Source organism: Grammomys surdaster, unplaced genomic scaffold (assembly GCF_004785775.1).
Source record: "Grammomys surdaster isolate TR1022 unplaced genomic scaffold, NIH_TR_1.0 171, whole genome shotgun sequence".
Taxonomy (NCBI): domain Eukaryota; kingdom Metazoa; phylum Chordata; class Mammalia; order Rodentia; family Muridae; genus Grammomys; species Grammomys surdaster.
In genome coordinates this window covers 3,077,054-3,091,654 of record NW_021604619.1, presented here as the reverse complement: position 1 = coordinate 3,091,654, position 14,601 = coordinate 3,077,054, and the positions used below count along the sequence as shown (strand labels likewise).

The 14,601-nt window shown below is 37.5% G+C and overlaps 1 protein-coding gene across 1 annotated transcript in view; it reads left to right on the top strand.

Annotated features, from left to right (window-relative positions):
* Nucleotides 1-14,601, top strand: part of Col19a1 (collagen type XIX alpha 1 chain) — a 298,384-nt gene that overhangs the window by 56,991 nt on the left and 226,792 nt on the right. The window contains exons 9-10 of the mRNA XM_028767241.1: nt 7,603-7,647; nt 10,281-10,325. Coding sequence (XP_028623074.1) covers nt 7,603-7,647; nt 10,281-10,325 — 90 coding nt within the window. The remainder of the gene's footprint in view (nt 1-7,602; nt 7,648-10,280; nt 10,326-14,601) is intronic.

The window sequence follows — 14,601 nt, the reverse complement described above, 5'->3', positions numbered from 1 at the left end:
TATGCCTGACAATAAGCAAGCAGGGTCACACCACCTAGTTCTAGGGCAAATATCTTTCTCCGTTATCAAGTGGGAATTATACTGGACCCACATTAGCTTGATCTTAATGACAGAATGAGAGGTTCACGAAAAAGCCAGCTTAATGACTGGCATAAATGTTTAATAGCTAGAAGATATATTTGAAACACACAACTTGATGATGCTCTTACTCCAAGCTCTGGATAACTGTGAGAGTAAATCAGAACTCACTTGAGGGAATTTATTTTATTCAAAACTTATTTAGCAGGAAATCTTAAAACTTAAATATTTTCTGAGTCATTGGCCTCTTTAAAAACAACAACAACAATGAAATTAATGTTCCTAGCCCAATGGACTCATTCAAAAGAATTACACATAGTATCACAAACATATATCATGTTGATAAAAACAGCCATTTATGCAGTTAGTAGTATGTGCTAAGTGCTTCCAAGACCCTTCTCTTTTACATTAAACTAATTCAATATTTACAGACCTTTTAGCTCAGATTTGTTTTTATTATTTTTGGATTAAGAACCTAATATATAAAGACAATTAAAACGTCCCTAAGTTTCATAGCTAGTAAGGAGTGGAGTTAGGGGTGAAGCTCTGCCCACATGCACTCATTGTTCATGAGCCTTCCTGCCATTTCCCCATCCATCGGGATGCTGCCAAATACCCTGTTTCCCTTTCACACTCAGTTAGAATTAAATCGCAAATCCGTTTTCCTTGCAGCTTAGGGAGAGGATTGTGAAGTTGCCTCTCTAGATTCTGCTGTGTCTCTCATCTTTAAGTCTATGAAACCTTTTAACACAAGGTCTTCTGACTCCAACACAGACAGAAGACAGTATCTATCTCCGAAGAATTACTTCAAACTGCTTCGTTCACCAGATGAGAGGGTTTTATAGTTTTACCTCCAGAAATAAACAGACTGAAAATATGACGGTTTAGTTTTGCCCATTTTCAAATTCAAAATTAGGTTTGAAATATTCATGAGTGTCCAGGGGTGACTCTAGAGACCTGTAGTCTGTCCTCCATAGGCTGTAGCCCAGTCATGGTTGCTCTCTGGGTTGACCTGAACACCAAACATAAGACATTCTACCTTTACATCTGCTACCAAACCTGCTTTTGATGCATGTACACGTTTCTCTATACATATAGAGTACTATCAAAGACAACAGCATTAAATGTAGTTACCTGACATTATTAAAATAACCTGTAATGTTAATAATACAATGGACCAGTCACTAATTGGCCTATCATAAGAAAACAGCTAGACTGCCCTCAGTATAAGGAACCTTGAAGATAATGAATCTTGTCTCTATAAACTCCAAGCTCCCATGCACTGCACTGGATGTGCAGAAATGAGACTTATTCATTCTTCATTGTCTTTGCATTTCTTTTCTTCTGGGGAATGAAATGATGGTGTTTAACTCTTGGTGTTTTTTTTTTCCTAAAAAGGCATTTGTGAGAACACTCCAGCTCCAGGAAATAGAGGCAGATGTTGTTTCAGTTTATGTATGTGCAGACGAGTCCTGTAGCTGTCGTGAATTCTAATGACTTCTGTTCCAGCCTGGTCCAGATGTGGTGTTAATGCCCCAGAGACGCCTTATAGGCGTTTAGCGAAAATAATTTTTGTTTAAGTCATTTGGCTTCCTCTGTGCATTTCTAGTTTCACCTAATTTTTTCCGTGGACAATCAGAATTAAGCTCATTTCCACTGTTTCTCCCCAAGTTAAGAAAAAATTAATATGTATTTCCACATAACAATTCATTATTGAAACTGAAACCACTAAATGAGAACATACAACTTTATCCAACAGTAGGAAATTTTTTTTTTTAGATTTAATAGTATAATTACATTTCCTCCTTCCTTTCTTCCCTCTAAGCCATCCACATACCCCTCCTTACTCTCTTTAAATTCATGGTCTCTTTTTTTATTGCTATTGCCTGTATATATGTATATTCATATACTAATATGTTCATGAATATAACCTGCTCAGTCTTTGTAATGTTACTTACATTAATGTTTTCAGAGCTCACCATTTGGTATTATAAGATAACCAATTTGTATGTTTTACCTCAGGGAAGACTATTTCTCCTGCTCTCAACATCCCTAGTTGCTTGTAGTTCTTTCTGTAGGGTTGAGGGCTCATGTGCTTTCCTCTGTCAACTTTGGCATATCTGATGTTATCATCCTTGTTCAGCTCCTGTTGGACAATACAACATCTTGTGAAGGCTGATAAAATATATGTGAAATTTATGTTAACAAAAAAATCATTGCTTGCGTGTGTATCAATATTGCCAATTATAAATATGCTCTCTGTAAGACTGAAACAATGAAATCTCAATGTTTTATTTTACATTTCTACTAAACTAATAACAGTTTGAAGGGTTATTAATTAGCTATATAATCAACTTTTACTTTACAAAAAAGGAATCATCTGAATGTCTGTGTGTTTTTTTAAAACATTAATAATGAAGGTCTCATGAGATCTTATAATAAGTAATATTCATAGAAAAGAAATCACAAAATTATAGTTTCATTACTCTACTTTCTATCAGTGACTGCCATTCTAAGGCCAACACGAATTATCAGTGGAAAACTATGGTTTCATGGGCAGTGTCTTACCATTGCCTTATCAGTCACTATCTACTGATACAACACAGCCTTCAAATAAGCAGAAACATAAGATGCATAGAGGTAATAGAGGGGCACGAAAAAAGAAACCCGGCCACTCTGCAGCTGACTTTATTTCTCAATGGTTTCCTATTCCCTCCTAATGCCTTCCACTCACATCCCAAGTAGAGCAGTTGGCAGGGAGCACAACAGATGGATGACAAGCTCAGCACATGCCGCAACTCTGGCACCAGGCACTTGACTTTTATTTACCAAATAGTTAGGCAGATCTCAGGAACCCAGTCTGCTAACACCCCTATTTGGTTTAACATGCCATCAGTATCTAGCACATAAATATTAAAATACTACCTAGAGAAAGATTCCACACTTATTATTTACATAGCTCAGTGGCTAATGGTCTTATTCTTGGTGTAGATTACTAACATAGTGAACGTAACTGCTATTTTCTAAGACATCTGTGACTGTAGATAGTAGTCTCCCTGAAGTGTCTCCATCAGAAGTATCATTTAGCCAGCAAAGCCTGGTCAGTTGTACCAGGGTATGGTAATGGATAAAACTATCAGGTAAAAGTGAGAGAATGAAGATGAGTTCAGCTAAGTGATATCATGATCCCTTACCAGCATCATCACAGAGCACTACCGTCAAAGCTCAGGCATGGTTTTATGAAGCCTTCTGGTCTACCAAGCAAAACCAGAAGCACTTCCATTCTCCTAACTTAGTATTTTTCTTATATCACCAATTTTATGTGTCTATATGCTTGGGAACTCCTGGAATAGAAGGAATCATTGTCTCTCATATCTCTGTGAAGCCCGTGCTTGGACCAACTGAGGACACCCGGGTTGATAGACTCTTCATAATTTTTAAGCTGAACTGCACAGAACTCAAGGAAACTTAGTTCCAAAGTACAGGGGGGAAGGAAAAGAGAACTATTAGACATCTATGTTGAGGGAAGTGTGAGAAAGGTATGTTAGTAAGAACTCCCAAGGTTTTATGCAAAGCAGACTTCAGGGAAGTAGTGGGGAGGAGAATCTCTACCTAGCAAAGCTTACAAGTGAGGCTTCCTAAGATGAAATGTAATCAGGGCAGTGTGTACAGCTCCAGAACTCACTTCCTGTTTCCCCATCACCTGCTCCCCCTGCTTTCTTAAGCAAGCCTTACTGCAGGGCTGGCTGAAGCTAAGCTAACCAATGGCTTTAGCACAGCTAGGCTCCAGTAGAGGTAACTGATATGGAGTCATGCTCTCCATTACTCATCACGAGGAATACTCTGAACAGGAAATGGTTTGCAGCGACTGGTATCTTACTGTCCTCAATTAGGAGCTGACTGATGGCACTGTGCTCTGTATCTTAAGTCATCTTTCACTTGATGGAGTGCTTGCTGTGGGTGTCAGGAACTACAGGTATCAGATCCCTTAGCAGATGATTTATAGTAATCGTCTTGATTTCCCTACCACGGTGTTGCAGTTTCAAAATTATTTAGACTGTCTTTAACCTGCTCTGACAATATAATAAGTTCAAACACTTCTTTCTGACAGATGCACTTTGAGATCATATCAGTTTCATAGGATCCCAGAATTTTGTTAGATTCTACAAAAGTGGCCAAATCGCCCTCACTTCACTAGGTATTCAAGAAAACTTTCACCACTCCTCCAAATAATTCCTAAATTGTTTATTTTTTTTCGATGCTCAATTTAATTTTCATTTGTCTAATTTGGAGAAGGTTTGGAACTTTCTTTGAAAGAAAATCATAGTAGTGCTTATACTCGGTTCCATACTCAGTGTGTATGGTTACACATTTTTAAGAAGCAATTTACATTCATAGAAAAACAACTTTAGCACCCAAAACAACATGGTGTGTGTGTGTGTGTGTGTGTGTGTGTGTGTGTTATGGCTCCACTTTTGTTCTGTTTGGGGCCATTTCTGACATAATATGCTGAATTTTGAAAGTCACATTTTAAGAGACAGGTATACCCAGAGAGCAGGATCAAGTATTTTGAGACTCCAAACTATTGCTAATGGTTTAATGAATGGAAGCATCAATAGCGACCCAAGTGGATGTTATGTTTAAGATCCGGAAGACTTTTTTTTTCCCCTTTAAGACATCAGGAGTAAGACTAATGGGAAATGGTTCAAGTTCAGACAGCTTTAATTCAGTAAATATAGATGTGCGCTTCTTTCTTTTAATTTGTTTTCCACAATGCGAATCAGACAGAAAAATTAATTAGAAGTTTATAGCATTTGGTGGCAATGGTGAATATAAGACTACAAATATAGTTTATGTATTATTTGATTTGGGGAGTGAGTGTGAGAGAGCTGCTCATGGGGAGATCACTGGACAACTCTTGGGGGTCAGTTCTCTCCTCCCGCCATGGATGTTCCCAGAATTAAAAGGCTTACAACTGAAAGGATGTCCCCAGAAATAACTTTTAAAAGGTATGATTTGTTTGAAACCACTGATTGTAATTTTTTTCCAATTATGAACTAAAATCTTGCTTGGAAGATAGAAGAGAAGCATCTTATGTTTTCTTTAGGACTAGGCTTGGGGGAAAAGGAAGCAGAAACTCAGAAACACACACACACATACACACACACTACATAAAACAGATCAGTTCTCTTTAAGTAGTGTTGGGCAAGTACTGATTTTGTGCGTAGAACTAGGTTTACCCTGACTGCCAATCTTTCTTTGGGTTTTGCTCCTATATCTCAGAATAAGCACTAATGTGATTGATGTTACCAACATAATGTTTTAGATTAAGATTTTATAGAGCCAACACGTGGCATCAGATGTTTGGACTACGTCCTTTTAAAGTTTTCATGGTAATTCATACACCTCCCCCCCACCCCCTTTTTTGAGACAGAGATGGGATTCAGTAGGCGCAGACTCCTCTGATGGACTAAAGGCAATTCGAAGTGATTATAAACCTCTAAGTAGGGAAAGAGCAGAGATCAGTTAACATTCGCCATAGCGGAAACACAGTATTTTAACTACAGGAATCACAGAATGTCAACTAAAGACACTGCGGTGCCAGCACTCCAGGCACATGGTATGTAAAAGTTGGCTGCTAGCAAAGCTGTCAGCACTCCTTTTTCTCCGAAATGGGTTGTTGGCAGTGTGAATACCGTATCATTGTGCTTTGGAGGATTATATGCTGTATCTGGTGATCCTGAGTAACTTGCAATATGATATAAAATATTATATTGGATCAACTGAGGAAAATAATCTGCTTCTTAGGGACAAGTGGGCATACTTCAGCGGTGAGTAATATTAGAGGCTCTATTTCCATAGAAAGTTCTTTGGCATCAGATACTTAATGCGATTTCGTTATCTCTTTATCAAATGTTACTGAAGCTTTCCACTAGTCTTACCTGGTGCCTCCGGTCCAGAACCATACTAACTATCAAGTGATGGAAATGCTTCATACACTGATAGTTATCCTATTTTTGATGCTTCCACATGTAATTATATATCACAACTAAATTTTGCCCATACTATGATGACAGCAGTTATACTATAGAGTACTCTGCTAGCTTAATCTTTAAAAACAAAAAACAAAAAAACCTCAAAACCTAACTCTTAAAGTGTATGCTTGTATATGGCAGTACACTTCAGGTTAAAAAAAAAAAACAGAAAAAGAAAAATATAAGCAGTAAAACTTTCCAAAAATGTATTAGTAATAAAATTAAGATCTCAGTATTTAGGCAGAGTATCTCATTGTTACTTGAAAATGTGAAGATGTGGTGTTTTTCTTTATATTCTTAAACTTCATTTAAATAATTCTTAGACATATCTGTGTTCTAGATAATCCTCAAGAACTGTTATTTTCTAAGTGAATTTTCTAAATATTTTACAAAAATAGAGTAGATCGTAGCACTATTGGCTTATTTTGAGCTGCCTGAATCTCGACACTCAGGAGCCAGAGTAAATTCCTAGACCCAAGTAAATGCCCGAGGGTCTATGGAGAATGCATCCACCCTCCCCAGAGTTTCTCATTCTGGGTGGTGTGCTGTTCACAAAGCAGACTTGTCAGAGCGATGACCAAGAATTCCAGTAATGGAACCTGATAGGCATCTGCCGAAAACACTTATGCCCATGACAGGAGCCAGACAAGTGGAGAGGGAACTGTTTTCATGTAGAATTGCCTCTGGTATGACTTCAGAATTCAACTCACAGTAATCAACAGATATAGATAAGGAAATAAGCATATGCACAATGTGACTATATATATTATATATTATATATATTATAATATTATATATATTATATATATATAATATTAGGAAAGAAGATACTTAAAAACCACAACTAAATTGGGTGCCAGGGACCATGCCAGGAAGCAGGACATTGGCTACAGCTGAAGGGCTAGAGTTTGAAGCCCAGTCACTGGGTAACACTCTATAGAAGATGATTGTGAAAACAGTGACTCTCTGATGAGTTTGTTAGCAATGCCTGCACATAAAAAGCATTTACTCATACACACATGGGTTTTAAAACAAGAAAAAAAGGAAGGAAGGAAGGAAGGAAGGAAGGAAGGAAGGAAGGAAGGAAGGAAGGAAAAGGAAGAGAGGAAGGAAGAAAAGGGGAGCAGGGAAGGGATGGAGGAAGAGAGAAAGGAAAGAAGGAAGAAAAGATTAGATTATCAAATAGCGTGTGGAATACACAGAATGTGAAATTGAGCACTTACTTGACATCTCAGGTGACAGTACAAGTTGGATAGCTCTGAGACTGGTACTTAACATCTCAGAGCCTCCATACACTCTCACATTCCGCTACCTTAAAATTTGTGGTGATCGTCCTGTAGTTGTGACATTACAGAAAGTTGGAAGACCAGATGCACAAGAGATATCTAGGAGAATGTTACCATTCCTCATACTACAGGGAACACTTTTTTGAGGGTCTTCTTCGGTATCGTTTGTGACTAATGGCATTTATTTTCGTTACTTCTTTTAGGGTGAAAATGGCTTACATGGTACTCCAGGCTTACCTGGTCAAAAGGTAATGGTTTTTACAAATGCTTCCTATGAAGTAAGCTAATAACCCAGTCTTTCCAAGGAGGACTCAGAAGCCTTTCCTTCTTGGAGACCTCTAAAGGAAACATTCGTTACGGAGTCTTAGCAGCATGCTTCCCTGAGAATCGGTAGTGGTGCTTTCTAAGGGCCATGGGAGACTTACTGGGGCACCAGAAACAGTAGACAATGGAGAAGTATTTTCTGCAGTCATTTCCTATTTGTACATGCTGCATTTTTCAGATTGGATTAAGCAAAAATATTTACAACGACCTAAAATATCCAGCATTATAAGGATGTCATACACAGCTAAGCTCTTTAAAACACACCTTTTTTTGATTGGCCTGGTGGTGCTGACCAATCATCCTAGCTACATGGGAGACAGAAGGAAGAATATGGCAGGTCCACAGCCAGCCAGCCTAGAGTGTGTGTCTAAGGCTAGCTTGGACAACTTGGTGAGATCATGTCTGAAAATGAAAAGTAGAATAAAGGCTGGAAACGGTTCCTTCTGCAGTTCTTGCTTACCAACAAAGAGGCCATAGATTCAACCCCCTATATGAGAAAAATAAACCTGCATTATGTCACATTCATAATCCTGATGAATAAGAACTTTTTCCACCGTCCAGGGTGTGTCTCTCCATACCTGAGATCTTTCTCATCACCAAAATGAACTTCCTCTGTATCCTTTACTATCTATTCAAGGACTGCTTTGTCTGGGAACAAGCTTGACTGTTTGTGCCAAGCATTACTGAATGCACAGAAACTAACACAGTCCAGATTCCAAGAGGGAAGAGGAGTCACTTTAGGTGGGACCAGCTGTCATGATACAACCCAGACAATCCCACCTTGAGGGAGAGCATCATTGATGCAATTTTAGATGCCCCCTCAAGGCCAAACATGTCATTTCTACATTCCAGTGAAGTGTTACTGTTTTTAATAGCAAAATATCTGAAAGCACTACACAACTAGGTTTTCTTATATGTAGCTGCCAATGTCATTTGAAAAGACATTAGGAATGTTTCCTTTCATAGCCCCTTAGTGAGAATAAAGTTGGGTTGAGAGGCATGAAATGGCATGCTTCTGAGTCTCGTCATAGCAGTTCTAGAGCAAGCATAGTGGTGCAGCATGTTCTGTTATCTGCAAGCGGAGTTGCAAGCCAAGGGATGTGTGGATTTAGCTGCTGGGAAATAGTTTTGGACTTTCCAGCAGCTGTTTGTGGTGGCCGCATCCTGGCGAGACCGTAGCTGAGGCGCTAGGGGCATTTAGCAGCTTCAATGTCAGCTTGAGTTACCAAATGGAGTTAAATTCTATATTTTAAAGGAAACATTGAAACATTATTAAAAGAGAGGTAGGCCCATGTACCTATGAACTTATCTATTGTTTGCTGATAATGTTTTGAGGCTACATGAAGCAAAAAATTATTTAATTGTGTTTCAATTAAATAATTATATACACACATATATTTTCATTTGACTGTATTCATATGCTAATATTCCTCAGGGGGAAATATATATATACATATATATATATATATAATAAGAGGTCACACTCTTAATTAATTTGGATGTTAATTAAATCAAATCATGTGTCACTTTATGGATGCATTGCAAAAAAGCTGAGATCTGACATTTTTCATCGTTAGCTGTGTATGCTGGCATATATTTATTACCCCAGCAAATAATAGTAATGGAGGTAGGAGGATTTGGAGTTCATGAAAGGCCTCTGTGAGCTATCTCATGAGCTCAAGGACAGCCTGTTCTATGTAATATCTTCTCTCAAAAAGCTTAAATAAAAAAACAAAAGAAACAAAAGAAAAATATTGGTTTGTTATGCCTGTACACTCAGAAGATACTGGCTGGATGCCTTAGGCCATGACCCACAGTGGGTGCACAGCAAACATGACCCATCTCTAACATTCGCCTCACAGCTATGCAGCCATAGGTCCCTGGCACATAGGAAACTCTGAGCATTTACTAAATGTTTGATTGGAATGTCATCAATCAATTTATGTCAAATTAAATCTGAAAATAAACTTATGAACTTGGAACGGAATCGCCTGAGGAAAAGATGCTTGTACCTTTTAGGTTTAAAGGACAGCATAGGGAATAGAAGACCCCTCTCATTGAGGCTGTGCATCACATGAGCAGAACAGAGAGAAGCCTGAGGCTGCACGAAGGTGGGCTCAGGACTTCAAGGTTCACAGTTAAATCCACTCATTATGAACCTCTCTTTAGAGGCTCATGTTGTGGAAGGTAGATCTCAAGGAAGTCTGTGTCTCCCGTATTTAATGAGATGCTCGTTAGGACAGGAATGTAAACTCAGTCTGTGCTGCCTAATCCAGTTCTCAAAGCAAATGGCGACGGTATCATTCTCAGATGCTAGCTTGTGGGTTGTATGAGGTGAGATTTTTCTAGAAGGTAGGGAAGTATTCAGAAAGCTGTGCCTTTAGTATTTTGCACAATTTAGACTTTGTTTTTGTTTAATATTGGCTTAGAGCTTCATATCTCAGGGAATTATTTAAATCAGTGATTATTTACTGTTAGAAATATCACTATTATTATGAAAAGTCCATGAACTGGAAGTACTGTTCCTATTACTATACACCATGCTCCTCTTTTACAGGGAGAACAAGGACTTGAAGGCATCAGAGGAGAAACTGGTGAAAAGGTAACCCTTTCCATATGCATTTGTAAGGACAAATTACCCTCCTGAAATAGCCTAGTGTGACATTTAGCTCCTAATGTTCTGTAGGGCATATGTAATAATTTTATAGTGATGCTAAAATATTTGCATCACTTAGAACAGTCTTAATATATTGGTGATTGACAGAGATAGCTCTGAACTTCCTTAGTGCTCAGGCTTCCTTAGATAAATTTATCTCATTTATATGTAAAAGATACAAGGATTTATTGAGCATGGTATTTTTATGTGATGGTGTCATTGGTTCACTATGGCTGATGACTGACTAAAAGATTCCTAGTATTGACACTGGTCATTGGATTTTTTTCCCCTGGCGGGATTGAGAAATCAAAAGAGTCAACTATAACAGAAAAGATACCACACAGATCAGAATTATTCCAAAGGTTTAATGGTTAAAAGTTATGGGTGACATATAAGAAACTCAGAAGACTTTAAAGTGCCTTCAGTCACATTACAAGAGACTTGTGAATGCCACGAGGTTACAGATCCAGAGTCAGAGAAAAGTGTGGGGAAGGCTTTGGAATCAGGGGCTGAAGGAAGCACTTTTTCCAAAGCAGTCAGTCCCAATTATGAACCTTGGCAAGAAGCATTCCATTCTGCCCTGAACTCCTGTTGGCTAAGCAAGCAGAGACAGTCAAGTGGATGTACCTCATGAAAATGGGTACCCTGGGGCTCAAAGGGGGATGCAAACTGGTAGACTGTGGTTCTTGAGGGAACAGACACAGATATCATCCCTATAATCCAAGGATTATCACATCATCCACTCACAAAATTGAATTCTGCATTTTGTACCTTTGAGCAGTGTTTAAATAGATAGATAGATAGATAGATAGATAGATAGATAGATAGATAGATAGATAGATAGATAGATAAATACTAAAGTCATCTGGTAGCCCTCAAAACCAATGTAAACAACCATTCTTTTATAAACATACAGCTTCAGCAGGTGGAGTAAATGATCTCAAACTAGCTAGTGTTGCTTGCTTATGTTTGCCATTCTTGGCAGTGATCAGTTATTTCCCTCTTCTATAAGTATTTATAAAGACAATGAGCATCTTCCATAATTATAGGACAAATTACACACGTTGCAAGCTACATGATAATTACTTTTCCTCACTGAAGTGAGACAGAGAAGCAAATAATAACCATGCAATTAAGGAAAAAAATCCATTAAAATGATAACCATTTTAAAAAGGATCTTTTAGAAATTCCTTGAATGAATATATTTTTTTCCACCACCGCCCGGCATGAATGAATATATATATCTTTAGAAAAACAGTTATTATCAGGCAATGCCTTTAGGTCTTATTTACATGTATTTTTGGTTCCTTAGTAGTATTATACTTGTAGAACTAAATGAAACTAAGCAGTTTATTATACGCTTTCTATAATTTAGTCACCAATACCCTTAACATTTGGTTATTTTGTTATTCTCTGATTATAGCTGGTGTTTCATGGTAATAAGTGGTTTCCCACAGACTGAACATGAACGAAATACATTATGTACATGTATCACAATGCTATAATAAAATTCATTATGTATAATTAATATGTTAATCAAATGTTTAAAAAGAACATACATTCGGTGTATTTTGCTTCACAGTTTCCCCTTCTGCTTCCTTGTGTCTATTGACTGTTGCAGTCAACCAACCCCTTCTACCATAGGAGGGAAAATTTATGGAGGCTGCTTTAAATACGGTAGAAGACAATAAGCTTCAAAGAGAAAAGGCAGTGGCTCTATTGAGAATCATAGTCCTGATGGTTTACAGTCATTTAATATTCATGTAACCATGTTTATTTAGAAGGTTCTGCTTTAATTACTATTTACTGTACACTAAAGGATTGATCCTTTTCAGAATTGTAAGCTGAAAAAAAAACCACATGAATTATGCCTTTGTTCCACAAAACATGTACTTTTCCATAAGTTGAATAAATAAGGTCATGTGATTGACTTGGGTTTTGAGATAAAGAAAGAAAAATCTATAACAGCCCTCAATTTGGTATGAAAAAAAGAGCAAGGGTGTCTTGCGAGACTCATAATGCATTGTTTTCTAGACAAAACCAGCTACACTTACATAACCATTCCTTGTGGAAGAATAAGTATATAATTACTTTAAAAACATTTCTTCTTAAAACATCATCTTTTCTTTCTTTTCTTTTCTTTTCTTTTCTTTCCTTTTTTTACTGTGTTTAGAAAGTAATGGTTTTGAGGGACACAAGACACTAATTGTAAACTAAACAATTCAGAAAGTTACATAGAATTTCATGTCTATCAGGGACACATGATTATGGCCAAAATAATATTGACTCTGAAATATAAGATACTGTGTGTTGATTTCCAAGTATTATTTCTACAAGCAATAGAAACCAAGTTTAGAAATCTGTTATTCTTCATAGCCAGAAAATAAGGCTTCAGCCTAATTTACCTCACTAGATTGACCAAGAGATTCCTCCAAAGTCAAATTTACAGATATACTGTTCTTAGTGCTATTATTCTTGAGTGTAACAACTATGTCATGTCTAGAAGACAATAGTTGTAGCATTGGTGGCCAAATGGTGGCCGTAGTAGCCATCTAGAAGACAGCACATCACATCCCCTTTTCTCCTTTCTCCAGCTCTTACATTCTCTCATCTCCTCTTCCGTGATGTTCCCCTCATTGGAGGGCTGGTGATATAGATACTTTCTCAATTAGGGCTAAGCATTCAAAATCACTCACTCTTATGAGCACTCACTCTTATGAATCTATGCTTTAACTACTGCCCACTGCAAAGAGAAGCTCCTTTGGCCAAAATGGAGGGTAGCCCGTATCTATGGGTATAAACGAATTACTTAGAAGGCATCCTGACAATATGATTATTTACTAGGACAGTAGAAGTTTTGTTCATGGTTAGAGTGGCTTCCCTCTCCAGCCATGAGCATTTTCCTGGGTTAACAGTATACTTTATTAATTCATCCCCATCGAACAGGCCTGGAATCCACTCAGAAAGTGGTTGGTGACCTCCCTGTGTCACAGTGCATCAGCAGGAATATTTTGCCTTATAGATCCATACTGCAACATTCAGGTTCAGTGGTAAGACCACTGACATATTTTCAGCACAGACACATTTTGAACACTGGACCTACATGGCACCTCCAGGTACTAGGAATGCTAGCCAGCAGAGATGACGTTTTATAGTAAGTTCAGATTTGATTTCTGTATGTCTTCCAGCCAAAATGTACAATGTCTTCAGCACTAGGGTTTACTATAGAGTGATGAAGAACCAAGAACGTGGCTATCCATTGGTACCCACCTGGTACCACATTGTATGTGATACAAGCCTAAATTATCTTATGAGTCTCTATAGGCCCACTGAACAATAACTCAGCGAGGTGTCCCATGCCTATTAATGATGATTTCTTTTCATAATCCATGTCTTCTGCAGCAACATTGTCTACCCACACAGGATAACTTTGTTTGAACTCTTTTTTTTTTCTTAATTGTATTTTAATTAGCTTATTTCATTCAGTAAATTTTCCAATTTGATCCATTTATCTGAAAATTTTCTGACTTAGTTTTTTCTTAACATCTGAATAAAATTCTGTTTAGTATAAGTCTCACATTTTTCCTTATCCATTCATTAGTGAATAGACATCTAGGTTGATTTCAGTTACTAGGTAGCAATGAACACGAGTGTGCAAGTATCTCTGTAGTAGCCTATAAAGTCCTTAGGATAGCTGTGAACAGCTACCTCTACTAGCTAGAAGGTAGAATAGATAGAAGCCTTGCATGTTGTTGAGCCAAGTCATTTCTAAAGTGAAACTTATCTTAAGGGGTGGTTAGTTCTCTCAAAAACAGTTATTTATCAGATAGGATTCTCTAAAAATACAGCTTCTCTCTTTTAAAATATACCCTGCCACGTGGTAGCTCATAACTATAACTTCAGTTGTAGCACCTGCTATCTGGCACCTGCAGGTACCAAGCACACATGTGCTGTACATACAGTAAGTACATACATATATGTAGGCAAGACATCCGTACACATAAAGTAAATAAAATGAAATTGAAAGTTTGCCCCACTCAACCCATTGTGAAATCCCATTTCAGATAAAGAAACACAGTTGTGCCCATTTACTGAAGGCATATTTTTCCTGAAGTGCAGTTGGTTTTGATTTATTCATGAGTGTTATTGACCATGGTTCAATCATATATATATATATATATATATATATATATATATATATATATATATATATATATATATG